General features: G+C 33.2%; 1 protein-coding gene and 1 pseudogene across 1 annotated transcript in view; both read left to right on the forward strand.

Annotated features, from left to right (window-relative positions):
- LOC129218194 (acetyl-CoA carboxylase-like) overlaps positions 1 to 17,823 on the forward strand; it is a 282,701-nt gene that overhangs the window by 134,245 nt on the left and 130,633 nt on the right. Inside the window, exons 13-20 of the mRNA XM_054852411.1 lie at positions 3,686 to 4,011; positions 4,127 to 4,277; positions 4,937 to 5,040; positions 13,824 to 13,905; positions 14,011 to 14,222; positions 14,414 to 14,542; positions 14,714 to 14,804; positions 16,620 to 16,835. Coding sequence (XP_054708386.1) covers positions 3,686 to 4,011; positions 4,127 to 4,277; positions 4,937 to 5,040; positions 13,824 to 13,905; positions 14,011 to 14,222; positions 14,414 to 14,542; positions 14,714 to 14,804; positions 16,620 to 16,835 — 1,311 coding nt within the window. The remainder of the gene's footprint in view (positions 1 to 3,685; positions 4,012 to 4,126; positions 4,278 to 4,936; positions 5,041 to 13,823; positions 13,906 to 14,010; positions 14,223 to 14,413; positions 14,543 to 14,713; positions 14,805 to 16,619; positions 16,836 to 17,823) is intronic.
- On the forward strand, positions 1,594 to 1,721 carry LOC129219473 (U1 spliceosomal RNA; annotated as a pseudogene).

Genomic DNA, 17,823 nt, shown 5'->3' on the forward strand with positions numbered 1-17,823 from the left:
AAAATTGTCTGGAAATATCGCAGCAGTTGATTCATTTGTTGCAAAGATTAAAGATTTGATAAGAGATGAGAATTTATCCCCAGATCAAATTTACAACTGCGATGAAACCGGACTGTATTGGAAGGCCCTTCCTGAAAAAACTTTAGCTGCGGTAAATGAAACTTCTGCTCCCGGAAGGAAACGAATGAAAGATAGGGTCACTGTTTTAGCCTGCTCCAACGCATCGGGTTCCCACAAGCTTGAACTAGCTGTTGTTGGGAAAAGTAAGAATCCGAGATGTTTTAAGAATGTAAACAGATCTGCTCTTCCTGTACACTATTTAAATCAAAAAAATGCTTGGATGGATTCCAATTTGTTTTCCAAGTGGTTTTTCGATATTTTCGTGCCTGCAGTGAAATCTTGGCAAGAAAAAAAACATTTCAATGGAGCGCTTCTGTTATTCGACAACTGTCCAGCTCATCCGGAACATAACTCTTTAAAATCTGGTAACATCCGGTGTTTATATTTGCCCCCCAATACAACATGTCTGCTGCAGCCTATGGATCAGGGAGTCTTAGAATCTTTAAAACGACGTTACTGAAAGCAGTTTATCAGAAAATTACTTTTTGAAGGAGATTCTGAATCTGGTGCAGTTTCAATAGTTGAGTTTTGGAAAACTATCAACATCAAAGACTGCATTTATATGATCAGTGACGAGTGGGAATCTTTGCCGCAATCGACACTAAGACGAAGTTGGAGAAAACTTTTGCCGAATTTTTCAAGTGGCACAGATGAAAATGCTACTGACATTGCGAAAGATATTGTTACTGAGTTTTCAAGCGTTTTCAGCACAATGAAAGGCTTTGAAAATTGTGGTGATAGAGAAATTACAGATTGGTTGAATTGTGACATGGAAGACGCAGGCTTCCAGTTGCTCAATGATGAGGACTTAATAGCAGAAGTCCGGAATTCTCCAAAAGAAGATGATGATGATGATGAAGATGAGAATGATTCTGGAACAAATAAGATAAGTAACAATGATGCATTTGAGAGTTTTGAAAAAGGTCTTGCTTGGTTGGAACAACAGGAACAGTGTGATTCCTCTGAACTCATGATTTTAAGAAAACTTCGGGATAGAGCTGCACGGCAAAGGACGGCGAAATTGCACCAGATGAAACTTCCATTTAAACCATTGTAAATTTTGTTCCAGAAATAAATTAATTTTCATTTATAATTTTAATTTCTTTAACAGTAAAAATAGCCATAACAGTTGAACGACGACTCTACATATTAAACTAGATGATTATAGATGAATTCTCGATTATCCGAAGTTTTCGATTATCCGAAGTAGGTTCGGTCCCAATTACTTCGGATAATCGAGGTTCTACTGTATATATATATATACACACAGTCCAGTCACATTAATGTGACCACCACGTACTTTCCACGTCAGAGTTAAATAACCAATCACAGAAGGCAGGTGGCAGCACAGTGCAGTTGAGCGTATATAAAGGGTGTGTGAGGGCTTCGGAAAACATTTCAATCGTTGGTGTAATGCAGAAACGAAGCGATTTATCCGACGTCCAAAAGGGCACTTCTGGTCCAAAAGGGACCGAACTTACCTGGCACTGGGGATGCCTTGATCAACGAGGAGGCTCCCCCGAGCAGAGGCCCTTCATTGCACTTCGGAGGGTTGGGGTGCGTAATTTTTGGTAGCTGGGACTGCGTTCGCGCTGTCCTTCATTTTTTACAGCTTGTGGATTTGGTATTTTCCATTGAGGAGGTTTTATTTCATTTGAAAAAGATTAAAGCAACTAAAGCTCCGGGACCAGATAATATTTATCCAAAAATTTTAGTTGAATGTGCAGAGGAATTAGTGGATGTTATTTTGAATATTTTCAATGCTTCTTATAACTCGGGGACGGTGCCAGAGGACTGGAAGCTGGCTAACATAACGCCACTCTTCAAGAAGGGGTCTAAAGGTATTGCTGGGAATTATAGACCTGTAAGTTTGACTTCGGTGATTTGTAAGATTTTCGAAACTTTGATCAAAATTAAGATCATGATGTTCTTAGAGAATAATAGTCTGTTGACTAGTTTGCAGTATGGTTTCAGGAAAGGTAAATCCTGTACTACTAATTTATTGCATTTCTACGACAAGGTTACCTCAGCTTTAGATAACAAAAAATGTGTGGATGTTGTTTATATTGATTTTCAAAAAGCTTTTGACAAGGTACCGCATGTTGCTCTTCTCAGCAAGTTAGCTGACATTGGAATAGGAGGAAAAACTTTACTTTGGGTTAGAAATTGGCTTACTGGTAGGAAGCAAAGAGTAGTTGTGAGAGGAAATCATTCTAATTGGAGTGATGTTTTAAGTGGGGTTCCTCAGGGATCAGTTTTAGGGCCTCTTTTGTTTATTATATTTATGAATGACATCAATGAAAATATTTCTGGAAGCATGAATTGTTTTGCTGACGATGTAAAAGTTATGGGGATTGTCGAAAATGAAGAACAAGTAAAACAGCTGCAAGAGGATTTAGATCATATTACTAAGTGGGAAGATAAATGGGGTATGGCAGTTAATGTAGGGAAATGTCAAGTGCTACACTTAGGTCATGGAAATAAGCGTATGAGATATCGTTTACAGGGTTCAGTCATAAATCAGGCAGAAAATGTTATGGATCTTGGTGTCTTTATAAATCAGGACTTCAAGTTTAGTCAACAGTGCAGTATTGCTAGTAACAAAGCCAACAAAATGCTTGGGTTCATCAATAGATCTATTTCAAACAAATCTAAGAAAGTTCTTCTGCCTTTATATAGGAGTTTAGTAAGACCTCATTTGGAGTATGCTGTTCAGTTTTGGTCGCCTTATCTGAAGAAAGATATTTTTGTATTGGAAAGGGTTCAAAGAAGGGTAACTAAATTAGTAAGGGGACTCTCAGATTTAGATTATGATACCAGACTTAATAGGCTTAACATGTACAGCCTGGAGCAAAGGAGAGTCAGAGGGGACATGATTCAGTTATTTAAATTTATCAAAATGAAAGATGTAAATGGATTAAATTTTTGCGGGAAAAGCAGGACAAGGGGTCATTGTTTTAAGCTATTTAAATCTCAGGCTAACTTGGAAATCAGGAAAAACTACTACTTTAGCAGGGTTGTGGGCACTTGGAATAGCTTACCGGAAGAGGCGGTAATGAGCAAGGGAGTGGATAGCTTTAAGAGGGCCATTGATCTTCATTGGGGACTAATTAATTGACTAGGACCAGCCTAGCTGGGCCCAGAGCCTGTTGCTGGTCGTCACATTTGTATTTGTATTTGTATATATTTGCATGATCATTGGTTTTCAGGCCAATGGTGGAAGCATTTCCGAAACGGCTGAGTTTGTGAACTGTTCGCGTGCCGCCGTGGTAAAAGTGTACCTAAGGGACCTAAGTGACTCTCTTCCTGCACGTCTCGCAGCAGTCCGCACTGCCAAAGGTGGTTATTCTGGCTTTTGACAGATGGTCACATTAATGTGACTGGACTGTGTGTGTATATATATATATATATATATATATATATATATATATATATATATATATATATATATATATATAATATACACACACACACATAATAGTATGATTTTTTCTTCAGTGTTACTTTGTCATTTTTGCTGTGTATGATTTGCATTTCTTTCTCTTTGGTTTATTTTAAAATATAGATTGCCATGGGTATTCCTTTGCACAGGATGAAGGATATTAGGGTTTTATATAAAGAGAATCCCTGGAATGATTCTCCAATCAATTTTGACAGTCCGCCACATAAGTCTCGCCCCTGGGGTCATGTTATTGCTGCAAGAATTACAAGTGAAAATCCAGATGAAGGATTCAAGCCTAGTGCAGGCACAGTTCAAGAGTTAAATTTTAGAAGCAATAAAAATGTTTGGGGCTATTTCAGTGTAACTGCTTCTGGTGGATTACATGAATTTGCAGATTCTCAATTTGGACATTGTTTCTCTTGGGGAGAAAATCGTGAAGAAGCTCGAGAGTAAGCATCTCTTTTGTTTGCATAGTTGAATTCAATTACATTATTTAGTTTAAAAATACCTTCTCAAATTTTTGTTTTAGTCAATGGAAAGCATTTTCTTCTTTTATTTTTTCAGAAACCTTGTCGTTGCCCTTAAAGAATTATCTATCAGAGGTGATTTCAGGACAACTGTGGAATACTTAATTACTCTTTTAGAAACAAATGATTTTCAGAGAAATGTTATAAATACCAGCTGGCTTGATCAATTAATTGCCGAAAAAGTCAAGGTATTATATTTGGGATTAGTTTCTTATTTCTTGACCTCTTATTTTTTGTGCTTTGCTCTTGCTACTTTCTGGAAAATAAAATAATTAGTGATTGAAAATATTCCTAAGCAAGATTTAGCAGTACTAAAAAAACAGTTTTAGCTTTCCTTTAATGAACTTAAGTAAATAGCAAGTGCCTTGATAATAATATGGATTAAATTGAGACACTGAATGATTATTAAATGAGTGTTTTGCTTTTGTTATAAAATAGGAATGCATTTTGAGGTGCAATGAGAATGAAGAGTAATGTTGCAAATTAATAAATAACATGAAATATATTTATGTTGATTTTGCTTTGAAAAGGTTCAAAAATCGATTTATTAATCACTATATACAGTTGACTCTCTGTTTAACGACTTTCAAGGGACCACAAAAAATCGTCCTTAAATAGAAAGCATCCCTAAATAGAATGCTTTTAACACTATAGTGGACCAACTGGGACCGTGAAAAGCCTTCTTTAAACAGAGAGCCTACTGTAGTTTCAAAAATACATAGTAGCAAGGGTTTGCATAATCCTAAATGAATGCCATAGTGAAAAAGGTTGATTTAAAAAATCTATATATTATGCTAATAAATTGATTTTGAGCGATATTTGAATTGAAGCAAATTCTTTTCTTAAGGCTGAAAAACCTGACACTACACTTGCTGTGATTTGTGGATCATTACATGTTGCTGATCGAACCATACTTGACAACTTTCATAACTTTCAGACCTCCTTGGAAAAGTATGATTTTTTTAAATGTATTCTTATATTTACTGCTGGTAAATTATATTGTTTGATAAATTTCTACATTTTGATACAAAATTTTCCTCTGCACTTCAGCTCATTATTGTAATGTTTTTCTTAATCTAAACATATTTTACCATCAAGTATAAATACTTATTTTTTTTTTTAATTCAAATATGACAGAAGAGAGATGGACTTTTTAATGTATGTAATTGTTTAAAAATGAGACTAATTCCTCTCACCTCTTCTATGTGTTTTTTGTGCAGCGTAGCCTGATCATGTGCAAGCAGCAGTTTTGTGCTTGCACGATTTGCTCGCATATGGGTGTGTGAGCATTATATGTAGTGAAATTAGACATACTACACCGCTAGTAGAAGTGAACTTGCAAAAAAAAAAAAAATGTCCACAGCCTGAAGTTGGAGAAAAAGAAAAACACGTGAAGCATTTTTCCTCAAGGAAAATTTGTATTTATTATCTTCAAAAGATTTCTGAAGTTGACGAACAACATCTTCATTGATATTTAAAAAAACATTTAGAAAAATAAACAAATATTAGCCGCTATAATGCAACGAAACATTAAGTTTACGAACATGCTGATTCCAAGGAATATAAGGCATTACCGTAATACACAAAAATAGGCCTAAAGGCGTTTTATAACTTTAAAATTGACATCACGTTGTATAACGCCCTGCCAGGAGTAAAGAGCACTGGCAGACATCACGAAATCACGATGAATTACTACGTGCAACACATTGCGGCTATGTGAGGTGAGAGAGAGAGCAAAAAAAATCGCTCGAAGTATTTAAAGTCTTCACATGGCTTTCAAATTAAGAATATGCAAAATACAAGATGTGTTGCCAATGAAAGAAAGTTAAAGATATGTTGCCAATCAAAAAGTAACTCAATCAAAAAAAACTTCGCGGTTATAAGATACAATGAACTCGTGACTCGGTTCACCCAAAAGTTCATTCATTTGACTGAGTTATTGCAACCGATCGCACACATTACGTCACAACGTGATGCAATGTTTACATCGAAAAAGGATTGATTCTGCATGATGCAAAAACGTATTTTTAATGATTTCTTTTTTTTTTTCCAAATTAAGTGATTCTTTCACTTTTTGTGAAAGTTTAAATTAAAAATCTAACAAGCGGCCCCATTTTTGCAACATGCACAACAATCAGAAAAATTCACAATAAATTCAAATTGACAAAGTCACCATTGAATTTCACAAAAATTTTACACACCCAAAAAGTTCAAATTTAGTTTATATATTTTTCCCCCCAAAAATAATGTCACAAAAATGTCCAAGTTGATATTTGGTATAAGGTTTTGTCAAAGCATCAGCTAAATTTAATTTAGAACTCACATACATTAATTTAAACAATTTTTCATTTACTGAATTTCTCAAAAAATGATATTTGATATCAATATGTTTACTTCTTTGATTTTGTATAGGACTTTTGGAAAAATCTATTGCAGCAATGTTGTCACAAAATATTTCACAATTTTTCAAAATTAAATTCAAATTTTCATTTTTTAAAATTCTCATAATCCAGACAAATTCTTTAGCAGCCTCTGTTAAAGTGACATATTCGGCTTCCATAGTGGAAAGAGCAATACATTTATGCTTAAAGGTTTTCCACATGATAGGTGTATTATCTAGCAAAATGATGTAACCTCCCATTGAAACCCTATCATCTCTACTAGCTGCCCAATCTGAATCAGAATAACATTTAATATTTAACTTTGAAATATTTGATAACTTCAACTTAAGATTTTTCGTATACAAAACATAACCAAGAAGACGAAGTAAACCATGCCAATGTTTTTCACCATAATTAGATTGAAATTGGGAAAATATATTCAAAGCATATGTTATGTCGGGGCGAGTTCTACTAGCCAAAAAGGATAAATAGCCAATTAAATTTCGATATGGTAAAGAATTACATTTATCTATTTCTAACTTACTAGTAGGCGAGTCAATTTTTGAATAAACCACCCCAACCGAAATAGGAACATTACTAATTGGAATATTATAACTAGAATACAACTCGACAATTTTATTAATATACGTTGTCTGATGAATATACCAATTACCATCAATGTTTTGAAATTCAACACCCAGAAGTTTTCTTATTTCACCCAAAATTTTTAATTCAAAATGATTTCTTAAAAAATTTACAATTTCATTCAAATCAGATTTTAGTTTGCCAAAAAGTATGATATCATCAACATAAAAAAGAAGAATAACCTTATTTTTATATATGTAACAACAATTACACCAATCTAAACTAGTAAAGTTCATTTTCAAAAGTGTTTCATGGAGTTGATAGTACCACATCCTACCACTTTGGTGTAAACCGTACAAAGCTTTCTTTAACAAACAAACTTTACCAGGCTCTAGTACATATCCACTAGGTTGTTTCATATACACATTAGTATCCAAATTAGCATACAAATAAGCGTTATTTATGTCTACATGCAGATGACATCATTTAAAAAGACATACAAAAATACAGAAAAACAATCTGATTATAGAAAAATCAATGACTGGGCTAAAAACTTCTTGGAAAGATTCTCCAGCTTCCTGAAGATAATCTTAGGCACATAATCGAGCGCGGTATTTCACAATATTCCCTTGCTGATCTTCTTTTACTGTATATACCCACCGATTTCCCAAAATTTTACTATGTTCAGGTGGATCCACTAACTCCCATACACCGCAATTATATATGGTTTGTATTTCCTGATCCATCGCGTTAATCCAATGTTTAGATTCCCTAGAATTAATGGCTCCTTTAAAATTTAATGGAAGTTTAATTTCAGCAAGATTTCCCTCTAAAATTTCTATTACCTTTCCCTCTTTTAAATTTTTGCCCGAAAAGTCAAAATATGATTCATCAAATTCAATTTTGTTATCATTACAATATTTAATAACTTCATTTAAAGAGCGCAAGTGAATATTTGAACCTTCAATCCTATAGTAAATATCAGTTCTATCACCTGATGGTCTAGGAACAGCTTGACGCAACCAATTAATTTCAGAACAAGGTTTTAATTCTTCGCTAGGACTATCACTGGAAAGCTCATCCACTCCCTGATTTGAAGTTACAGGATATTCATAATCAAAATTGTCAGGTAAGTATTTCATAACCCTTGGACTACTTGATCCAGAACCTAGTACAACATCTGTCCCTTTAGTTCCCTCATCAAAACTGACATTACATGTTTCTATGATTCTTTGTTCGTCTTCCAGCCAGACACGATAACCTCTAGTATTTTGAGGGTAACCTAACAAAATTCCTGGTTTAGATTTATCGTCCAATTTCTTTCTTTTCTGACTTGGAACATTTACAAAAGTTAAACAGCCAAAAGTTCTGAGATGTTTCACGTTAGGCCTATTATTGAAAAACAGTTCAAACGGGGTATGATTGCTCCCATGACAAGACCTATTCCAAACATAAGAAAAACAAAATGCAGCTTCCCCCCAGAATTTCGAAGGTAAGTTACTCTCTTTTAAAAGTGCTCTAACTCCCCCCATTAATGTCTGGTTAAACTGTTCAATTATGCCATTCATCATTGGTGTGTAGGGATTAGTTTTCTCATGCATAATGCCACGGTTATTCAAGAAAATTTCAAAATTTTGATTGCAAATTTCTTTCCCTCCATCTGTACGAATTGATTTAATTTTCCTCCCTAAAAGCCTTTCATTACGATTTAAAAATCTATAGGGTATACAGCAACGCGTTTTGAAAAATCGTCCATAATGGATAAATAATATTTCTCTCCCCTCAAAGTTAAATTTGGGACTTCACCTACATCCATGTGTATAAGCTGTAAAGGTTTAGAAGATCTCACGGCCCCAATCGATTTAAAAGAAATACTCCTAGCTTTAGTATATTTACAAATTTCACAATAGTTAACATTTTTATTCAATTCAGGAAGACCTCTAACACTATTGTTTTTGCTAGTTTTAGAAATATATTCATAATTAATGTGACAATATCTCTTATGCCATAAATCTTCAGGTGAAATTTTACCAATTTTTTCAGAAATGTTACAAACAGGCTCAGAATTATCACAATGTTCACTATTTTTCAAATACAAATATCTATTAGGCTTAAAGAAATATAAATTTATGTCATTTCTACGCTTTGCATAAAATAATTGATTCCAATTTTTGTCATAAACTTTAAGAATGGTATTATGACCAACAAATTTGTTACCTTCCTGTTCCAATTTAGATAATGACAATAAATTACGACGGATTTCAGGATTGTACAGACCATCTTTCAAGATAATTTTCCTATGTCGACCATTAATTTTGACCAACAATTGAATTGTACCAATCCCTAAAATATTGCTTTGTTTACCGTCAACAGCCATAGACATTTTTAAGTTATTAACCGGCCTAAAATCAGAGAAAAGATTTTTATTTTTAGTGACATGTGACGTAGCTCCAGAATCGGCAATCCACGTTATATCTGAATCAGATGAAGTAATATTCAAAGCTTCTGACTCATTAATTTCACTCACATTATGTTGAGAATTAGAAGACCCTTGAGATAAATTTTTAGAATTTAACTTTGCCTTAAATTTAAAACAATCAACCTTTTTATGCCCAAAAATCCCACAAAAATTACATTTCCCTTTAAATCTATTTTTACTAAAATTTGACACAGGTTTACGACTACTTTTACAAGGATGGATCTTACCGGCAGGTAGCGAATTGGGAACGGTCACATACACAGCAGGTGTCTGTAGTGGAATGTTCATTTCAGAAATTCTATTTGCTTCGAGCAACAGTTCTTGTTCTATTTTTAATGGAGTAAAGTCCACGTCAGACCATCGGTAGATTTGCTGTACTATGGATGCGAATTCAGGGGGTAAACTCCGGATATACTGGAAACCTATGTAAAGGTCGGACATCGCATGGCCAACTTCTTTTAATTGTGACGCAGCTGCTTTCACTCGGCAGATGAAAAGACTAACAGTCTCACCTTCTTGAAACTTGACTTGAAAAAATTTATCCAACAGGGATATCAATCTGGCACGGGTGTCAGGTTCAAAATACTTGCACAAGATTTCCCAAGCTATCTTTCCTTCAGTAGTGCATTCGATGAGAGGCTTGAATTCTTCTGACAGGAACTGATAAATGGTAGTATAAGCTCGAGTTCTTCTAAGATTCATTTCCGCTTTATCTCGGAACGTCAATTTTTCTTCTTCAAGTTTCTTTTCTTTTTCGTCAGCTTCGATGAATTCCCAGCTGCCCGAATGACGCAGGACAACTTGTATGTTTCTCTTCCAAGTATTCCAATTATTGGCATTTAGTAAAGGTATTGTAGGGACTTCCATACTTTCAAAAATTTCCCGATGTTTTAAAAATTCTTCAGAGCATAAAAATTCAAATTTTCCAAGTTCTTCAGGTTATGGCCAGGAATTGCAAAGTCCAGGTGACCTGGGCCCATAACCACTTGTGAGCATTATATGTAGTGAAATTAGACATACTACACCGCTAGTACAAGTGAACTTGCAAAAAAAAAAATGTCCACAGCCTGAAGTTGGAGAAAAAGAAAAACACGTGAAGCATTTTTCCTCAAGGAAAATTTGTATTTATTATCTTCAAAAGATTTCTGAAGTTGACGAACAACATCTTCATTGATATTTAAAAAAGCATTTAGAAAAATAAACAAATATTAGCCGCTATAATGCAACGAAACATTAAGTTTACGAACATGCTGGTTCCAAGGAATATAAGGCATTACCGTAATACACAAAAATAGGCCTAAAGGCGTTTTATAACTTTAAAATTGACATCATGTTTTATAACGCCCTGCCAGGAGTAAAGAGCACTGGCAGACATCACGAAATCACGATGAATTACTACGTGCAACACATTGCGGCTATGTGAGGTGAGAGAGAGAGAGCGAAAAAAATCGCTCGAAGTATTTAAAGTCTTCACATGGCTTTCAAATTAAGAATATGCAAAATACAAGATGTATTGCCAATGAAAGAAAGTTAAAGATATGTTGCCAATCAAAAAGTAACTCAATCAAAAAAAACTTCGCGGTTATGAGATACAATGAACTCGTGACTCGGTTCACCCAAAAGTTCATTCATTTGACTGAGTTATTGCAACCGATCGCACACATGACGTCACAACGTGATGCAATGTTTACATCGAAAAAGGATTGATTCTGCATGATGCAAAAACGTATTTTTAATGATTTTTTTTTCCAAATTAAGTGATTCTTTCACTTTTTGTGAAAGTTTAAATTAAAAATCTAACAGGGTGTAACCTGTTTGCAATAATGAACAATCATTTTTAAGCTTTTACATGCTTTTTGTGCATATACTGTTATCGTTTTAGCTGTTTAAATGTATGCTAGTGTTATTGATCTTTTTAAGCTATTAAGCACTAGCATTGTTTTTACCTAGTTTAGGAGTTATCCTTGAATCACTTATCTGCGATCACCATACCAGCCTATTCGGTGGATAATGAGGAGTTTACTGTATATATATATATATATATATATGGTAGAATCCATGTCTATTCAAACAGAGGCTTATCTTGATGGTCTCAGATTTTTTTTTGAATTTGACATATGTTAAAATTCATAAAAAAGTAAGAAATGCTTGTTTTTTAGTTTTGCCGAACAAATTCTTGGGCCGAGATACATGCCGCCAAAGATGGCTGCTCTGTCATCATTCCTCACTTGTGATTTTCCACAAAACCTTCAAAGTACATTATCTCGGGAACATATTTTGTTGCAGTTTGTTTTATTTAAAAGGTTATTTTTTCTTGTATAAAAAATGTGCAACATTTTGAAATATATGTTTCAGTTTTCTTTCCATAGTCTTTTGAAAAAAAAAACATTTTTTTTCTCAAAAATGCCAATTTTAAAAATTTTCGTTTTTTTACTGTTTATTAGTACTGCTGAGCACATTCACTGAAAAAGAGACCTTCCACTTAACGTTTTACAGGTTTTAGAGGCCTTTTAAAAGTGGAGATTTTAAAGAACTTTTTACATAAAGATAGTCCTGACAATTCAAAATTTTATTTAGCAGCAAGTGGTCAGAAAACCCTTTTAATTTAGTTATGTAGCAAAAGTTTCATTTTCACTCACCATTATTTTCAGGATATTGTATTAAGTGAGAACAAGATGGCGCTTTGCTAAATGATTCTTTCTGAACTACGCTGAAAGGTTACATGGGGAAATGTAGTGAATCAGCTGGAGACTGTTCTTGTTTTCATAAAATGTTTTTTGCGAGCACTCCGTTAAAACGAGCAAATATTGCGGTCCCTTCATGCTCGTTACAAGCGAGTTTGGCTGTATTTTGATCGTGAATAATAAGAATATAGTAATAATTCAACTTGATGTGTGATTGACCTTTGTTTATTTATGGTATTTTCTTCATGTCTTCACGGCAAAGGAACCATGTGACTGTGACATACAGCACTGTACAGCAGACACATAAATCACATCTCAAATGAACTCAGATGGAGTTCAGAATTTGCCTTCCGCTATAAGATAGCTATAAAATATAGATTATTTATTTTACTGGGATCAATCATGTATAAGGAGGAAAACTATGCTCTAGACAGTTTCGTGTCTTTAAATTTGTTTTTTCAAAAAATCTCCACTTTCGTATTCTTGTTATGTTTTTATCAATAGAAGAAAATCATATAAATGTTCAATTTTTCTGTCTATCTAGGGATTTCTATTGAAAAATGGAAACCATATATTATGCTCGTTTAAATTGAAGTTTATTGTCAAATTCTCAAATTTTGTCTATTTTTGGAGCTGCCCACAGAACAAGTTGCTCATTAAGTTCTTAAACCTGGCAGCGTGGCGGTTGCACCGCGACACCACTGACACATAAATAGGGGCTTGTAAATTGTTTTTAGTGCACATCTTGGTTGTTTCTAGGGTCGTAACAGTTGATTCCTAAAGTTTTTTAGTAAAATATGCAGGGGTGCACCCCCCTAAACATCGCGAAGACCCCCCAAAAGCAAGAGCCCCCAAAAGTGGAAAATACCCCTCAAAACAGCCCCTCCCCTTAAAATTTCAGTGCCACAGTCTGCGCCATAACCCCCTCTGGTGGGCACCCCTGAAATATGAATGAAATAATATTGTGCTCATCAAAGGGTCAGTAACTCTCTGCAGGAAACAATGTTGACAATTTTTTTTAAAAATTTGAACATAATTTTGAAATAGCAAAGTTTTATTTTTGTTGGAAAACCGGTATTTTGATTTTAACTTCTGTAAAAAAGCTGAAAAATCAATTTAAGAAAACAAACTCAATGTTGTTACCTGCAAAAATTTTTTTTTTTTGAGCTGTCTCCAGATTTGCTGTCAGTGATTCATTTCTTCATAAAAATTAATGAAAATTAAATGGAATATTCTTCATGTAAAACATTATTATTTTGTAATTATAGAAGTGCATTATCTTAACTAAACCCTCAAAAAATAAATAAAATAAAAAAATCAAATGTTTTTTTTTTCTGTCAAATCAACATTAGTTCCAACTTTGAAAAATAGAGGGTACACGAGAGGAATTTTTTGGCTGCGAATTTGATTTCAGCATGTTAAAAAAACCCCCAAAACATTCAATCTGTATAAGTAGCTATTTCATCTCAGGCTAATTTAATTCACCTGCAACAAAATCATTTTATTTCTACTATAAAGCTACCTTGTTGTACATTTTTTTATCACGTGCTCATTTTTTAAATTTTTATGCTGTTTTTTAAAACACTTGTTTTTTTTATCTCTTAGGGGGCAGATTTTACCTGCAAACATTCTGAACAATACTGTAGATGTTGATCTGATTTATGATGGTATAAAATATAAAGTTCAGGTTTGTATATGCATAAGCTAGACTGAAATTGATCCTCTTTTTGTTCTTCTTTTTAATTTGTCTACTTTCATTTGTGTCGCTGAGTAATATATATTTATGTCTTAGGTTACAAAATCAGGCCCAAGTAGATACTTTTTAGCTTTGAATAATTCCTATAAGGAAATTGAAGCTCACAGACTTAGTGATGGTGGACTGTTATTATCAGTTGATGGTGCTAGCTACACAACATATGTAAAAGAGGAAATTGATCATTATCGAGTTGTCATTGGGAATCAAACCTGTGTTTTTGAAAAGGAAAATGATCCAACAATACTAAGGTTTGCTATTTTTGATATGTTTGATTTATTATTACCTGTTATCAGATTTATTCTGTTTTGTTTATGTACTTAATCCTTTTGAATCAAATCAAGTGCTAAAGTAAATTAAATTTGTTCAATGATTTTTAAAAATTCATTTTTGCTGTTTTTATTTTTAAATATCTCTTCTCTAAATTTCCGATCTGCTTTAGGTCTCCCTCTACTGGAAAACTTATTCAATTTCTTGTTGAAGATGGAGCTCATGTGTACCCCAATCATGCATATGCAGAAATTGAAGTTATGAAAATGGTAATGACACTGACTGTTAGTGAAAGTGGATGGTAAGCTACAGTCTAAACATTTTAGTAAAGTTCCTTTTAAATATGTAATTTATATATGTAACTTTATATATATATATATATATATATATATATATATATATATATATATATATATATATATATATATATATATATATTTAATTTTCCTTCTCTTTTTCAAATCTGTTTCAGCATTCATTTTGTGAAAAGACCTGGTGCAGTCTTAGAAGCAGGTAGTATACTGGCCCGTTTAGAATTAGATGATCCCTCACAAATGAAAAGGGTACTTATTTATGCTTATTTGTATAAATTTAGAGCTTTTATAACATGAGGTAGTGTAATTTGCTATTTTGCAAGATATTTTCAGTTCAAATTAAGTTGTACTTTTTTTTTTTTTTTTTTTGCTTTTTCCTCTCTTTCTTTATGTTTATTAGTTATTTATTTGTGTTTTGTTCTTTATATTGTATGTTTATTTCTGCATTTTAAACTGTGACATAAATTTTCCATTTAGCTCTTAAATTAATTTTCAAGTCAAGTCTTTTTAAAAAAATATTTTAAAATTTTAAACATGAGGTTATGTTTTACTATATTTTATGTTTAGTCATTAGATCTCAAGAAATAATCTGATATTGTAAATATCACACTTCAATAAAATTATTTAAATAAATTTTACTTATTTCATGAGTTAATAAAATGCACTTAAAATTTTGTATGTGAAAAAAAAAATATGCATCCAATTTTTGGGCTAGCTTTTTCCAAAAATCATTTTGGATAAAGTTCTAAGTACAGCAATGAAGGTTAAATGTTAGGTGCTATGCAGATGTTCCGGTTAGGTGGTCAGCCGAATGCCAAACCCCCAGGTTTTAGTACCCAAGCATGCTTGATACTCATTTTATCAACCCACTAAAGGGGTGAACGGCTGAGTCGAAAATGCCCGACCTGGGAGTAGAACCCTGACCTGCGACATGGAAGCGAGGAGCTCCACAACTGAGAAACTGGGCTTCAAAAATGAAGATGATAACTACTTAATACTGCTTAGTTTAGAAATATTATGCACATACTTTTTTCTAAGCAATTTTGTACTACTAAAATATGTTAACATTTTATTCATATTAGTTGCATTGAACATTAAATGTTTATATTTCGTATATGTAGAATATCTCATGACCAAACGGTATGACCTTGAGGATCACGGATCTAGACAAAATTCTAGATATAGGTCCATTCCCACTAGGTATAAGCCCAGGTAAAGCGGTTTGACTGCATAGACCCTAGTTTAACTGCAACGAGAGTCCAAAGTTACTAGTTTGGCCCCAGAAATGCAGTGGCATTTCCATTGGAATTTCAGACTTCAACACTATGTTCTGTGTCCCAACACATTTGGCATCTTTTGTTAGTACAATGAGTGGAAGGGAGAACACTGATTTATTTATGAGCATTATTTCAGTTACTTGAAAAGTCGAAATAATCTTGTATTTTTGTTTTTTTCCATGTGATGCGCAGTAAATTAGAGCTTTTTCTCCTCTCCCTCTTTTTGCTTATCATTGTGGAATATCTGATAGCAGACGATAAATATCCAGTTAAAGTAATATTTTCATTAACAAATGATAAATACTTTTTACTAGCAAAGAATTAATATAAAATGAAAATAATTAGTTTCATTTGCAAACGATAAATATCCTGTAACTATGTAATTTATTTTGACATTCAAATTATTGAAATTAAAAGCAGTGTCCAATTTAAATTTGAGAACCACTTATTAAAAATTAGCATTCAGTGTAATTAATTCAAAGGTAAGTGCATGCAAATGGCTCTTAGTGTAGTAGAATAGCAGAAAAAAGGGTAAAAATGGTAATTCTTAAAGAAACTCTATTGCAATACTGGGTCCAAACTATCAACTTTGGACCCCTGCTGCAGCCGAACTAGGGCCAATGCAGTCAAACCCCTTTACTTGGGCTCATACCTAGTGGAACTGGACCTATATCTAGGATTTTGTCTAAATCCGTGACCTTTAAGGTTGTGCCGTTTGGTAGTCAGACTTTTTTAAAAATAGTATTCAGCAGATAAATTATGAAAGTTTTTTTTTCTTTTTTTTCAGGCACAACTGTTTACTGGAGTGCTTCCTAATGATGATTTTCCAAGCTGGCACGGTGATAAATTAAACCAAATATTTCAAGCTGCACGTCAAGAACTTGAATATGTACTATCAGGTTTTGCTCTTCCTGAACCATATTTTACTCCTAAAATGGCACAAGCTGTTAACACATTTATGAGAACTCTGAGAGATCCAAGCTTGCCCCTTCTTGAACTACAGGTATGAAAAAAAAAATGTGTTCCTTAAAAAATATATTAAAATTTAAAATGGGCTGATCATGTTAAAATTGACACATTTCTGTGGACTTTAAAAGTTGAAATTTCTGCCTTAAAATGGTGCACAGCAGAATTATTTCTACATGGCCTATCTTTTTTTTTTTTTTTTTTTTTTTTGTGATTTTTGTTATATTATAAAAAAATATGTAAGTTGGAAGTTATTGCTGTAAATTCACACACACACACACGTCTTCCTAGCTATTGACAATTAAGTCATCCACTTTTGATTTGAGTACCCTTTAAGCGCATGTTACAGAAGAAAGAACTGTAAGACAGAAAATTCAACTTGTAATTGATGTCAAAAAAACAAAAATAATTAAACAATCTGAATACACTGGTAGTGCATGTCATTACTATGTTTTATACTGATAAAATATCAAAATTATCTTTTTTTTAATTAGCCATGTAGACCAAAAAATAAATCCTTGGGCATTGAAAATTCTGGATAAGTCTATTTTTCGAAACATGCAATTAATTTTTTAATTTGAGTTTAACAAGGACACTCCCTCACAGCTTAGATGAAAAAGCAATAAGAAGAAAAGATAGTCAGCATATTGTTGTAATTAACTACTTGAACAATTAATGAGTAAATTATGTTTGATGTAATATTTAGAGGAGCCGAGGTGACAAATGGGACATGTTTGTTCAAAATATTAATTTCTTTGTAATGCACATTCAAAAAATAACTTTTGCATCTAATTTTTTCCAAATGTTATCTTGCTACGAATTAGATACTATTTAGGTAAACAATTCAACATATTTGGAACAAATCTACCGCTTTCCTGAGAGAATTAAAACTATCCGATCCATGCCTGGTCCAATGAGGAATAGGACACCTTATGGATGGATAAAACCCTCACCTGAGATCAGATATACTTTTTAATATTGATGCTATTAAAATTAAACTGAAGTGCAAATGCATTCACTCTTTC

This window comes from Uloborus diversus, chromosome 3 (genome assembly GCF_026930045.1).
Source record: "Uloborus diversus isolate 005 chromosome 3, Udiv.v.3.1, whole genome shotgun sequence".
Taxonomy (NCBI): Eukaryota; Metazoa; Arthropoda; class Arachnida; order Araneae; family Uloboridae; genus Uloborus; species Uloborus diversus.